Source organism: Tetrao urogallus, assembly GCF_951394365.1.
Source record: "Tetrao urogallus genome assembly, chromosome: 4".
NCBI classification, from domain to species: Eukaryota; Metazoa; Chordata; class Aves; order Galliformes; family Phasianidae; genus Tetrao; species Tetrao urogallus.
Genome location: NC_136817.1, coordinates 50333091 through 50345157, shown reverse-complemented (window position 1 = coordinate 50345157; position 12067 = coordinate 50333091). Strand labels below are relative to the sequence as shown.

The window sequence follows — 12067 nt, the reverse complement described above, 5'->3', positions numbered from 1 at the left end:
GTCTTACATAAAGTTGCAATAGCAGTAATGGCATTTTAACTAGTTTGGAAAATGACTCATATACATTACATAACGCATATTTGTGCCTATATTTAAGGTTGTTGAATGAATGTTTCAGTGAGGATGTGTTTTCTACACTGTCTCAGAAATACTTTGCTCTTCACTTTTATGACAGTTTTGCAGCTTTACAAAAACACTAACACATTTCAGCTATATTAAATAGTTTTACATCTGAAATGAAGGATGAAGCATGTCTGCCATGAAAACTGACTGGTCAGATTACAATTAAATAGGAATTTCCCCCAGAATGCATTAATAGTAACCTTACAATGAGTAAATCTAAAACCTTCTTCAGCTATTCACACATATGCTGTGCCATACAGCGAAATCCTTTTTCTTCACAGTATTCAAACAAATCTTAATTTTCTTCACTACTAACTTTTACACAATCAAGGTAGCTGGTTGTATACCTATTTGCTATTCCAGAAAGCTCAACTGAGCATAATTGTAAAGCTGATAACTTTGTCTTTTCCCTTTCTCCATACCTACCCTCCACCGCAAATCAAATTGATCATGAAACTTTTGATCACTATGGAAGCGTTAGGCTTCCTATCGCACTTCACATTACCTTTAGGTGTATTTACAGCTTAGTAAGATCTTAACAGCATAAAGACAAACAAGGAAGAAAAACTTATGTAGGCAAGGTTTAATTTAACTACACAGAGAAAAAGAGAAGTACTTAGCATTAACTTATTTTGTATTTGATATAATTCTGCCTTCTCTTTAATTTTATCTTTAACAACCTAGAGCAATATCCCATAAAAATATTTTTGAATGTTAAATGCAGATCTTGCTTGTACAGATGAGTCACTGTCACATTACTCTTGTCTGATTCAATCATGTTATTAGTGTATTATTTAAAATGCTTTGCCGTTTGTTTGTTTGTTTTTTTGAGTAAGGCTACAATTAGTTGAAATCTGAAGAAGTTAAGCTCAGAAACCCTCCCCCATATCAACAGAATTCCCTGTTAAAATTCATTTCATATTGCACACAAGCTAAAAACAGAAACTTTTAAGCTTTCTTACAGAATATAAGTTATTTTGCACTTAGTTGTTCCTGATGTCATGCACAGCAATTGATCTTTGCCATGGTTTTGAGTGTGGAAGACTAGAGTGAACTGCATGCCAAGAAACCGCTGTAAAATTAGAAACACAACCTTAATTCATCATCCCTGCTACAGCTTGATGCAAACAACTGTATTTAAAAGAGGCTAGATAATTTGCTTCCACTTCAAGTTGCCAGTATATATGTGATATCAAAACATGTTTTCACCTTAATCTTCTCTCCCCCAATATATTTCCTTAGATTCTTACTATGTATTTTTACATCTTGCTACAGATCAGTTTTGAAGAGTGAAGCCTGAAGAACTTCTACAAGGACAAACAAAGGCAAAGGTTCATTAGCTCTTCTGTTACCTCCACATATTTAAGACATTCTTGACAAGATCATATAATTAAAGCACGTTTGAACATAGTCTACACCAGCAATCAAGCAGGCAGTTTCACAGAACTTACCAGTACTTGTTACAAACAATAGCTTATTACCAAACATCTCCAAAACTACGCGTCCTCTCCACATGGAGAGGGATGGATTCTTTCTTGTGGTTTTTCAGTCACAGTAATTCAATATTTCATTCACTGCCCCACTCCAGTGGGCATCCAGCACTTCATTCTCATTTCACTTATCATCCATCAACTCTTCTGACTGCCCCTCTCACTTTCTTTTGTTTTCTTTAATTCCTCACCCTTTTCCCCAGCTTCCTTTCCAAAATGATCAGCGGCTTTTGCAACACAGTAACACCACAACACCTCAGCTTTAAGTAGCAACCACTGAACTGGCACTCAAGTTACTGCTCAGGACTCCTCATTAGTTCTCAGAATCTTTAGGCAATTACTTTCCTTTCTACTCAACTTACATTCAAATTCTCTCATTTCATATTGCTGCTGACATCACCTTCGACTCATTTGATATTCACAATATTATCACAGTGATACAGTGAAGAATCTAACACAATGAATACTTGCACACGTCCCCTCTAGTGACTTTAACCTAACCTCCTCTCCTTCAGATTACAAACACTGAGCAGCTGATTTATCCTTCCACCTGTGCCCCCCTTTATCAGCTCTCTACATTACAGAATGTGTTTAATTGATCATCTCCTGTAATACATTGCTTGATGTTGCCCAGGTTTGCTTTAAATGCACTACTAACATTAGAGAGGAAATGGAAATTAGGTACTATCTTACTGGTTCATTCAACATGCATAAACATTCCCATCTGCCACTGAGCAAATCATTTCAATCTTTGACAAAACAAAAGCCCTCTGAAATCAATAAGATTTCCAGCCAAAATGAAATAAGAGTTTTGTGGGGTTTTTTGGGTTTTATTTATTTATTTATTTTTTAATATGAAACGGGTACTACTTCTCATACACAGCAGAACACTCATCATTATTCAAGCTTTAACTTGGAGTCATGCATGGAGGGAAAAAGTTGTAAATAATCATGGCATGCAGCCATACATACTATTTCCCAGCCTTTCTATTTTGCTGTTTTCTCTAATACCCCATGTAAATGCATCTATTTTGAAATTACCCAAGGCAGAATCAAAAAAAATCTCAAGTTATCTTTATCAAAGCCAAACTCCAGTGCAAATACTGTGACATATAGGCCCTCCCTGGCTTCAGCTCTATCAGAGAAGCTTGTATACACCCCAATGAAGTGGGTATTTTCTGGCAGACCAGGAAAGCATCTGTCACAGCCCTTCTGATGGTCACAGAGGGGAGGTTATCACTGGCACCATCGCAGTAGCCTGACATTTCAAGCCAATGTTTGAGCTGTCATGAAGGATCAGATGACATGTTTTTATTTAAGCACGAATGATTTTGAAATAGAAATGGGAATTTCAGCAAGTTGCAGGTTGAACAAATTGATTCTGTACGATCTATTTTTCACACCTGCTCCAGAGAGGAAGTTTAAGAAATTCACACTACATAGAGAGTCAAAGAAATTGATGGTTTCTTACTAGCACTATATCACTGCCAGAAGCTCAGGCTAACCCATCACTTTTTAACTAGAAATGGACCTGAGACATGATGTTCCGATCTCAGTCTGAACTTCACAAAGTTCATGTTGGTTATGTTAGGATTATGCATTTGGCTTAGGATCTTCTCCACTTTTAACAATGAAGAAAAATCTTTTAAAGCACCAGTGGACTCTCCTCTATCAAGTTTAATAGAAATCAATAAATCAGCTTGATCCGATCTCATTTCAACATTGTAAGAAGTGTAAATAGGTGTCTTTTAGCACTGCAGTTATAATAAACCCTTCTAAGTCTCTCTGGGAGTAGTTCTCTAGTAAGGATGTGAATTCCAATATGAGCAGAATTAAAGGACATCCCTGGATGTATTTGCTTGGTAATTAATGGCTGAAGAACAAGCTTGAGACTGGCAAAGATTTGTAAAACATCAGAGCCCTCTACTGGATTAGAGCTACATTACTGAGCATTTCTTTAATGCAGCAGTGAAAAAAATACGTTTTATCTAAAAGTTGAAAAACACAAGAGGTACCAGGAGAACTAGATTACATGAAAGCTTGAAGACAGAAGCTATTTTTTCTGATTTCCAAAAAGACAGAAGTCATTTAGAGAAACAGACATTTGTTCAAATGGAGGATCTAACAAGAAACCTCTTAGGATCATTTGACATGTTTGGTTTTAAATAAACAGGCTTAGGAGAGGTGCTAGTTTTGCACCATTGTTCATAAATTTCATTCAAGGAGAAGGAAATGACAAGCTGACAGCATGTATAAACTTCATGCTATTCCAGGTCTTCGTTTTGGTTTGCCATCTGCTGCACTGCATTTCCTGACCTGTGCAGAGCATCCATGTAGTAGAAGGGAATAAACATCTAGTCAAAAGGCTGTTTAAAGGTGTGCTTTCATGATTAGCTAAAACAAATGTGAAGTTGTAGATACTTAAAGGGCACAGCTGATACAGTTTACCAAACAGCCCCCTCAAGCAATAGATTCAACATACACATGCAAACACACAAAATAATAATTGAAAACACGTGTGTAAGAGAAAATTTTTAGGGGAGGGGATACAAAATACAGTGTTAAATTATCCTAGATTAATCATAATTTTCAACTTGAAAGTGAATGGCTCTGGAACACTTTCTCCATATAGAAGAGGACACAGTAGGTGAGGAAGTGAACAACAAAAGGACTAGTTACCATGAGAGTAATCATATTTTAAATAAGAATTTGCAAGTACAAATCTGAACAAAACAAATCTTACAAAACAAATCTGAAAGAGCAAGGCATAGCAATAGCACTTTCCCCAAATCCTCACCCTGGCTCTCATGGGTTGCCAATTTCCTTACACAGAAATAGTACCTTTCATTTACTGTCCTGTAATAGATATTCTTCCAACAGCTTGCACAGCCATCCATTGAGCTCCCATTTATACCCTTTATCTACAGCATCCTAGGGAATTCCACAGTTAACTACATTACATCATAATATACTCACAACTAAACCAAATAAAAAAGAAAACAAAAAAACCCCAGCCAAACAACAAAAATACACAACCTTGGATTTGGGAACTGGAGTGCAAGCTACTTTGTGTTTTTTTTTTTTAAATTCTGGATTTGTTTAATATATTACAGCGCACAACAAGTCAATTCAGGTTCTTAAAAACACAAGGAACATTAACGTCAAACATTTAGATGAAGTGTCACTTTAAATATGTTATGTATGTAAGTACATTGTGGTATTTTCTAGAGCACTGTACTACAGGAGGACAGGGAAAGCAGTGCACAAAATAAGCTGATTTAGTAGTACTTATGATACACACTTTTAAGAGTGAATTAATCCTACCTACTAACCTGTTGTGACACTCAAGGCTTTTCATTTCACCTCACTACATATTTGTTTTTTTTCATTGTACAACAGGTATAATGACACATCTCTTGCTTTTTGAAGTCTTTTCAGAATTGCAGCAATAAAGTGCTACATAAAAAAAAGGATATGCATTTATATTCACAAAGAACCATCATTTTCTAACACCATCTTTTCGGGCATTCATTCACAAAAATCACATGAAAAATTTACCTGCTCATTTTTGCAGATCCACACAGTATTCCCTTGAAGAAGAATAAAGATTTTGGCTTTGTATCCTTTCAGTTCAAGATATCCACTTTTCTCAGGAGCAACAGAAATTCGAGACTGAGGGTTATTATCAGATTGAGATTTCACGGCATTGAGTATTTTATCAACCCAGTCATTCCTTTCTTCTAAACAAGGAAGAAAATTAGATAGAGGTTATATGTTAAGCAGCAGCTCCACTTTCTACCATATTTCTTTTCTTGTTCTTCCTACTATGCCTTGCTGGTTGATGGTATAACTACGGCATAAGAGATAACATCTACCTTGAAAAAGAGGTAGAAATGAAAAAAAAAAACCAACAAAAAACAAATATAAAAGAGGAGAGGCTAGCAAGGATATCCACTCAGGTACCTTCCATAAAAAATAAAATAAAAAAAAAAAAAGTAATTGAAAGTTATGAAAATATTACAGTTTTCAAAAATCATGACTACTAGTTCTAAGATGCTTAATTTCAGAGAACTTAACAACTGAGGTGGCGTACAGGTAACATGTTCTTCATTTATTATTCATCGGGCAATAAGAAAAGGACTATGGGAAGTAATGCAAGCAAATAGTATGGAGCCTAAATATCATCCATCACTGAAGAGAGAAGCCAACCCAAACGCTACTCTGTTGGACCATGCTTTTATGCAACATTTGGCAATTCACAGACTTTTCCATTAAGGTGTAGTGGTGAAGCTCGATATTGTCAGGGGCACTGATTAATCAAGAAAATGTATGTTTGAATATGTTTTGCATGCAGTATTAGTTTAGCTTCACATTTGTAAGATCACAAGTAGGTGAAGTAATGAAGTTCCACTCAGCTTCACACACTGTTCAGACATTTCCCCAGTCTAAGATCAATATACATTAAAACTGAATATATTGAATCAATTAGATGTGCCCTACATGATGGAAACATCATGAATACTTCAGTTCTTTGCTCTAAGAGATTCAAGTCATAAAACATACAGGATGTAATATATATCTGTACATGTAATTCATGGCACACCTAAAGTTGACATGATCAGTGCCCAGCATTGTAGAGAGGACCATCAAAACAATAATGTACTCACTTGATAAATGTAATGTGAGCAACAAGAAGCAACAAATGAATTTAAGCATCAGAAGAGTCTGAAGAAGAGAAAGACAGCACCTGACAGACTAGCACAGAGAAGGCAATTCTAGAGCTCCTCTTAGCAAGTACAGGTTTTGTTTTAAGATAACTGTTCTATTCTAAAGTCTCTGAAAGTAATTTTAAAAGGTCATTGGATTATTTCGGTATAGATGTTTACAAAATTAATCTGAAAGGTTTGTTTTGTTTTTCTTTTTAAATAATGTTTCATCCGAATTAAAATCTCACAGAATTTGAGCAGATATGTTCTAATTTAGCACTACCACCTATTTCATTTTTTCCCCCCAAATGCCCTAAACTATCCAAAATGTTACACAATTTCCCCCTTTCTACTCAAAAAAATATTGTATTTCCAGTTTGCAAAACAAATAATCAGAGAAACAAAAGACAAGAAAGCAAATGCAACATTCTACAGATTATGGACTGACTTCGGTATCAAGGTACACAAGTCAACGGCAATATTCTGTATTTTGATACTTCAGCAGAAATTAAAGAAAGTTGATATAGGAGGTCCACAGGATGAAATATGTATAGAGTCCCCATTTCAAAATCTTTGTAAAAAGTGTTCTTGGAATAGTCCCAGAACAATTTTCAATCACAAATTCACAGAATAGCATAAAGTGACAGTTTGTGCGCATACCAGTAAGCAAGCAAGGTTATTTACATAATTTACTATGAGTACATCACCCACCACTGGATACAGTAAGGATCAAATTACTCGTACAATATCAACTTATATCCTTAATGTGACAGTAACAGCTTTATGAACACATCACCAGGTCCAAAGAGAGTTGCATACTAAATGAAAATACAATTTAATGAATAAAAAGTGGCTGCTCTAAATTTACTTTTTGAGTCAATATAAGTTGTTAATGTTTTACGGTATTTAAAGATAACAACTCATAAAGCAAATTATGGCCCTAAAAAAAATAATGTGCTAAGACAGTTATGTTCTAATTTATAAAAACGACCAAATTTGTTTTGGAAGAGAAAGGCAAAAGTAATAAAAATAGACCTACTTCTTAGCTAAGAGCATAAAAATGTCTGAACTGATTTGAGACAGACCTGATAAGGATTTGTTCACCAATGCTGCACTCCTGTTGCAGCCTGTAGCAAATGTATACAACCAAGCTGTAACCCACAAAAACGAGATTTGATAAAGGAAATGCTGAGAGACCCCTAGCTATAATGGGTCTGGCACACAGTGCTGTAAATACATACTGCATGTCTCGTTTCCTAGGTATTCCAGTTTCTTTGATTGTTTCCATAAATAAGTCATACATGCACTGACATTAATTTTATATATTACAGCATTAGGCTAATAAAGCATTAGACTAGAAGGTGCACTAACTTCCTCTTTTTGTTTGTATTCTCTACCAACAGTGAAATGGATGAAAATACTGTATAAGGCAGTAGATAAAAACAAACAAAAAATAATCACATTGTCTCTTATCAGATCATCACATCCAAGCCATCAACTTCATTGTTGCTCTTCATCAATTTTATATCAAGTAGTGACTGAGAGCAGATGGCTGATAGTGCACAGACTGTAAAAGCTGCTAGTGATATCTAATGAATGTCCAGAAAAATTCATCTTCGGAAATAATGGGAGAGGAGGCAGAAGAGCTGGAAAAGTGTTATTATTTTTGATGCTTTACAAAGTATTTTATTTCTTACTACAAAGGTTATAGTTATCAATTTTCTTCTTCATGAATCCAAATAGATGGATATGAGAAATACCTTTTGCAATACAACAAATTATACTTCATAATTTAATTATGATTTAATTATGATTTAATTTATCAGCAATGACTACATGGCTTTCAAAAAATCATTAGAATTACATACATGTATTGTACATACCTTCTTTATCCACTCGGAAGACAAAAGTCCTATGGGATGTAACAACTTCAAATTTATTCTCTCCATGAACTCTAACTGTTGCTATAGCAGAAAGTAGTATTATTCCCTTTGAGAACACTTCCTATAATAAAAACACAAAAGAAGCAGTTAATAGTTGTTAATAAATGTCTCCCAGGTAGTATTACGCACAGTGATGTTCAGGATGCTCACATTCTAAACTGTGCTGTGCTCCTACAAGTTCAGCATTTATTATTAATAAAACTGCATCAATTAAGTAAACCATTTCACACATATCGTCACACAGCCCACTTCGTTACATGTCCATGCTCATACTCTGTCTTGTAAAATAGAAGAAAATCCCATAATGAGGTATAATGCATATATGAAACATCACTACAGAAGACATCTCATGACACAGCTATGACAAAACGTCTTAGTCTTAAATTCACAATTTTATTCCAAATAATTGAGTATATCATCCATACACACACAATTGTAAAATAGAATCAAGCAAGAAAAAAAACTTATGCCTTCTCTAGGTAGAGTATTCCAGAGAATTTCTGAATTTCCTTCTCCCCTTCATTGTTAGCCAGCTAAAAAAGAAAAAAAAAAAAAAAAAAGACCACCATGGATTGTATCCATTAGCATTCAATATTCAGTTGAAGGGGGGAGGCGGGAGGGGAGAGAAGAGTGATGGCAATTCTGCAAAAATCCATTGTCTTGTCATTAGTAATGATAACCTTGTAGCAGGTATGTGCTATTCTCTCAGATCAGATGAAAGTGGAATGGTCCCTCAAAAATATCATTTGACATCACAGTGAGTTTTCCCAGAACTTCCTAATTTCCAGCTAGGAAGCAGGACAACAGAATTTAAGCAACAATAAGACAGGAAAAAAATGAAATACTACTACTTTCTCTGAGTAGATCACCTAACAAGCTGAAGCAGATACACAACACTTCACAAGTACATCTGAACAATTCCAGGATTACAGAGTTAACGCTGCTTCTCCTGTCACCAATATGCTTTGATCAATTGGTTTTCTGACTAAGATAATTCAGATACACTGCTAAGATTTATGATTCAGATGCAGTAATATTCCAAGAGGTAGCTTCCCCGTAAAGAATTCGTACTGCAATAAATTTCCTCCTGAAGTATAAATTATTATAACAGACTTTATACAAGGACTTAAGGAATCAGTGTGAATGTTAAGCATGGAGGATGCTTTTTTTGTTTACTGAGTTAAATATACCACCACTTCTCACCAAATTCATAGTCTTGTGTTGTTTCACTTCTGAACACTAATATATTTCAATGAATGCTGTTTCAAAAACTGTGATTTATTAAGAGATATTGAGACAGAGGAGATGTCACTTTAGTTACACCCAAGAACTACTTTGTAATTCAGAATCTACTCAGTACTGCACATGCATTTTTATCATGACTATATTTATTTGAAGGCAGACTTAAACACAGCAATTTCATATCTGTTAAAAAAGATGCAGGTACTGTGTCAACTACTGATCCTTCACAATGAAAAAGCAACCTTACTATATGGTATTTCTAAAACTGTTCAGATACAATTATATTACGGAGTTTGCAGGCATCTACTGGTTGTATTTGGTACTGTAAGAAAATAATTAAGACAACTTTAAGTTACAGCTGCTTTATTCTTCATTCTGTCTCTTTTTAAGCTTAATATAGTTTGGGTTTTGTTATTTAAACATCCTTCAGGCATATATATTTTGAAATACAGTTTAAACTATGAGAATTTCTCAGTTTTATTTCTACACCAGGTTTGCTTTCACATGCAAGAACCAACACCTAACGCTAAAAGCTCCAACAGATAAAGACAATACTCCAGACAAGAAACTAGGTGATTTAAGGAAACAGAAAACAACAAAACAAAACAACAACAAAAAAACCCACCCACATCCTTCCACAACAGAAAAAACATGACCTATTCCAAGAACAAAAGTGATTGCCCTACTTTGCAGTGAATTCTTCATTACATTCACATGTACCATAACCTACCAAAACAAAGTTGTTCATATAAAAAGTAAAGACTTTTTCCTAAGTCACTACTATATTTGCAAGGAATCCCAAAAAGTTTTTACATTAAAATTTTCAATACAGCCAGCAGTTTTGCCTTATCAAATACATTAGAGCAGCAAACTTCTCCTGCCAAAAGGAGGATGAAATGTGAAAGAAATACTATGCAAATTGAGTAACTGAAAAGAATTCTGAAGTGATGTTTTTTTTCTTCAGTTTGCTCTCACTTTAATTAACCACATTCTGTTACGACAGAAACCACAGCAGATATTGCTCCCACCACATCAACTTGCTTAGGACAATGAAAGTAGAAGAAATGAGCACCATCACCAATTCAAACCAAAACAGGTCAGGACAGATGCCCTTTCAAAAAAAGAAAAAAAAAAAACAAACAAACAAGGAAGAGATCTATACCGATCTAAGTTGACACGCAACTAAAACAAGTTTAGAAAAAAGTTAGAAAATTCATATTATTCAGAGAAGAATTTATGCGAGCTAAGGACACATTTTCAGGAATAAGGCCTTCTTTGTCTCTTCTCCCCATCATCCACTCATTTCACCATTGATTAGCCACACAGCACATTGCATACCCAATGCAATCCCACAATGCACACAGAACTATTGGCAAACAGTTGTCTTTTCCTCCAATCCATAAACACCTCCAAATGTTTTATGAGATCCTCAGCTCCCAGAATTTACATCCAGACTCACAGTTCTCAGATAATAGGTTTTAGTATATGACTCATCAAGTTAATAAGTCAGACGTACAAATTTGTACAAGTTGAACGCACATACACCAAGCAGTGACACTTTCAATCACAAGAGTGCAGTTTTTCACTCATGAAAAAAGAAAAAATGTATTCAAGAGCCTGTAAATCAAGCCCCCTGAGTCCAAACTATCACAAATATCTTCAAATAGAGGATGGAGTGTTGGAACTTTCCATGCAGTCCATGCTATGTTGGATATTCCTCTCAGCAGAAGGGATGATTTCTGTAATCTCTTGCAACAAACAAGCGTATAACAAGTCCTGGTCTAGTGACCTCCATATAACTAGTAGTGACCCTCCAATTTAAATAAATCTCAACTTTAGATACAAGACTGAAAATTCTTTAAAATTAACATTTATTTCCGTAATTATGCGATAGAATATATTAAGCAAATTCAATGCTATTTAAGCCATTCTTAATCACTAACCTTGCTTTTCTGCACCTTTAAAGCTCTGGCATGAATACCACAGAGAGGATAACATATTTTGTCCCTCCGATCAAAATATTCTCTTCATATACATAATCATGTCTACTAAGTGAAGACAAATAAGCAAGCAAAAACAGGCTGTCTCATGTTCCTCATCAGCAGGCATAATGAAGCATAATGTAAATACTTCTTGCTCTTGTTCTCTGGCCCCTCAGGATATACTCAACCTTTCTCTACTTCAGTTCTCCCTCTTCATAATCTGCTGAAACAGTTCAACGTGTGCACATTATAAAAAAATGTGGAATTTTTATTATCAACACCTATCATAACAAAACCCAAATTACAACACAAAGCTGAATTTTCTTCCTAATTTAATATGCATCTTCAACAGGAAAAGCTACCCAGTGTTTTAAACAGTGCATGTGCATACAGCCTCATTTCCAACAAAAAATTTCTATATTATGCAATCATCTAACATTTTTGAGCTTAACAAGATCTGCATATCTTCCAAAAGAAATTAATTAATTACAGAACAAGAGAAAAATAATTTTAAAGTCAGCTTACTTATATTAAATAGATAAGAAAAAAAAAAATAAAAGGAAAGCAAGGTTTAAAAACAG

The 12067-nt window shown here is 34.8% G+C and overlaps 1 protein-coding gene across 1 annotated transcript in view; it reads right to left on the bottom strand.

The window, feature by feature from the left end:
- Positions 1–12067, bottom strand: part of ARAP2 (ArfGAP with RhoGAP domain, ankyrin repeat and PH domain 2) — a gene marked incomplete at its 3' end in the record, with an annotated part of 110432 nt that overhangs the window by 79323 nt on the left and 19042 nt on the right. Inside the window, exons 7-8 of the mRNA XM_079534466.1 lie at positions 8203–8323; positions 5172–5353 (exon numbers count right to left, since the gene is read on the bottom strand). Coding sequence (XP_079390592.1) covers positions 5172–5353; positions 8203–8323 — 303 coding nt within the window. The remainder of the gene's footprint in view (positions 1–5171; positions 5354–8202; positions 8324–12067) is intronic.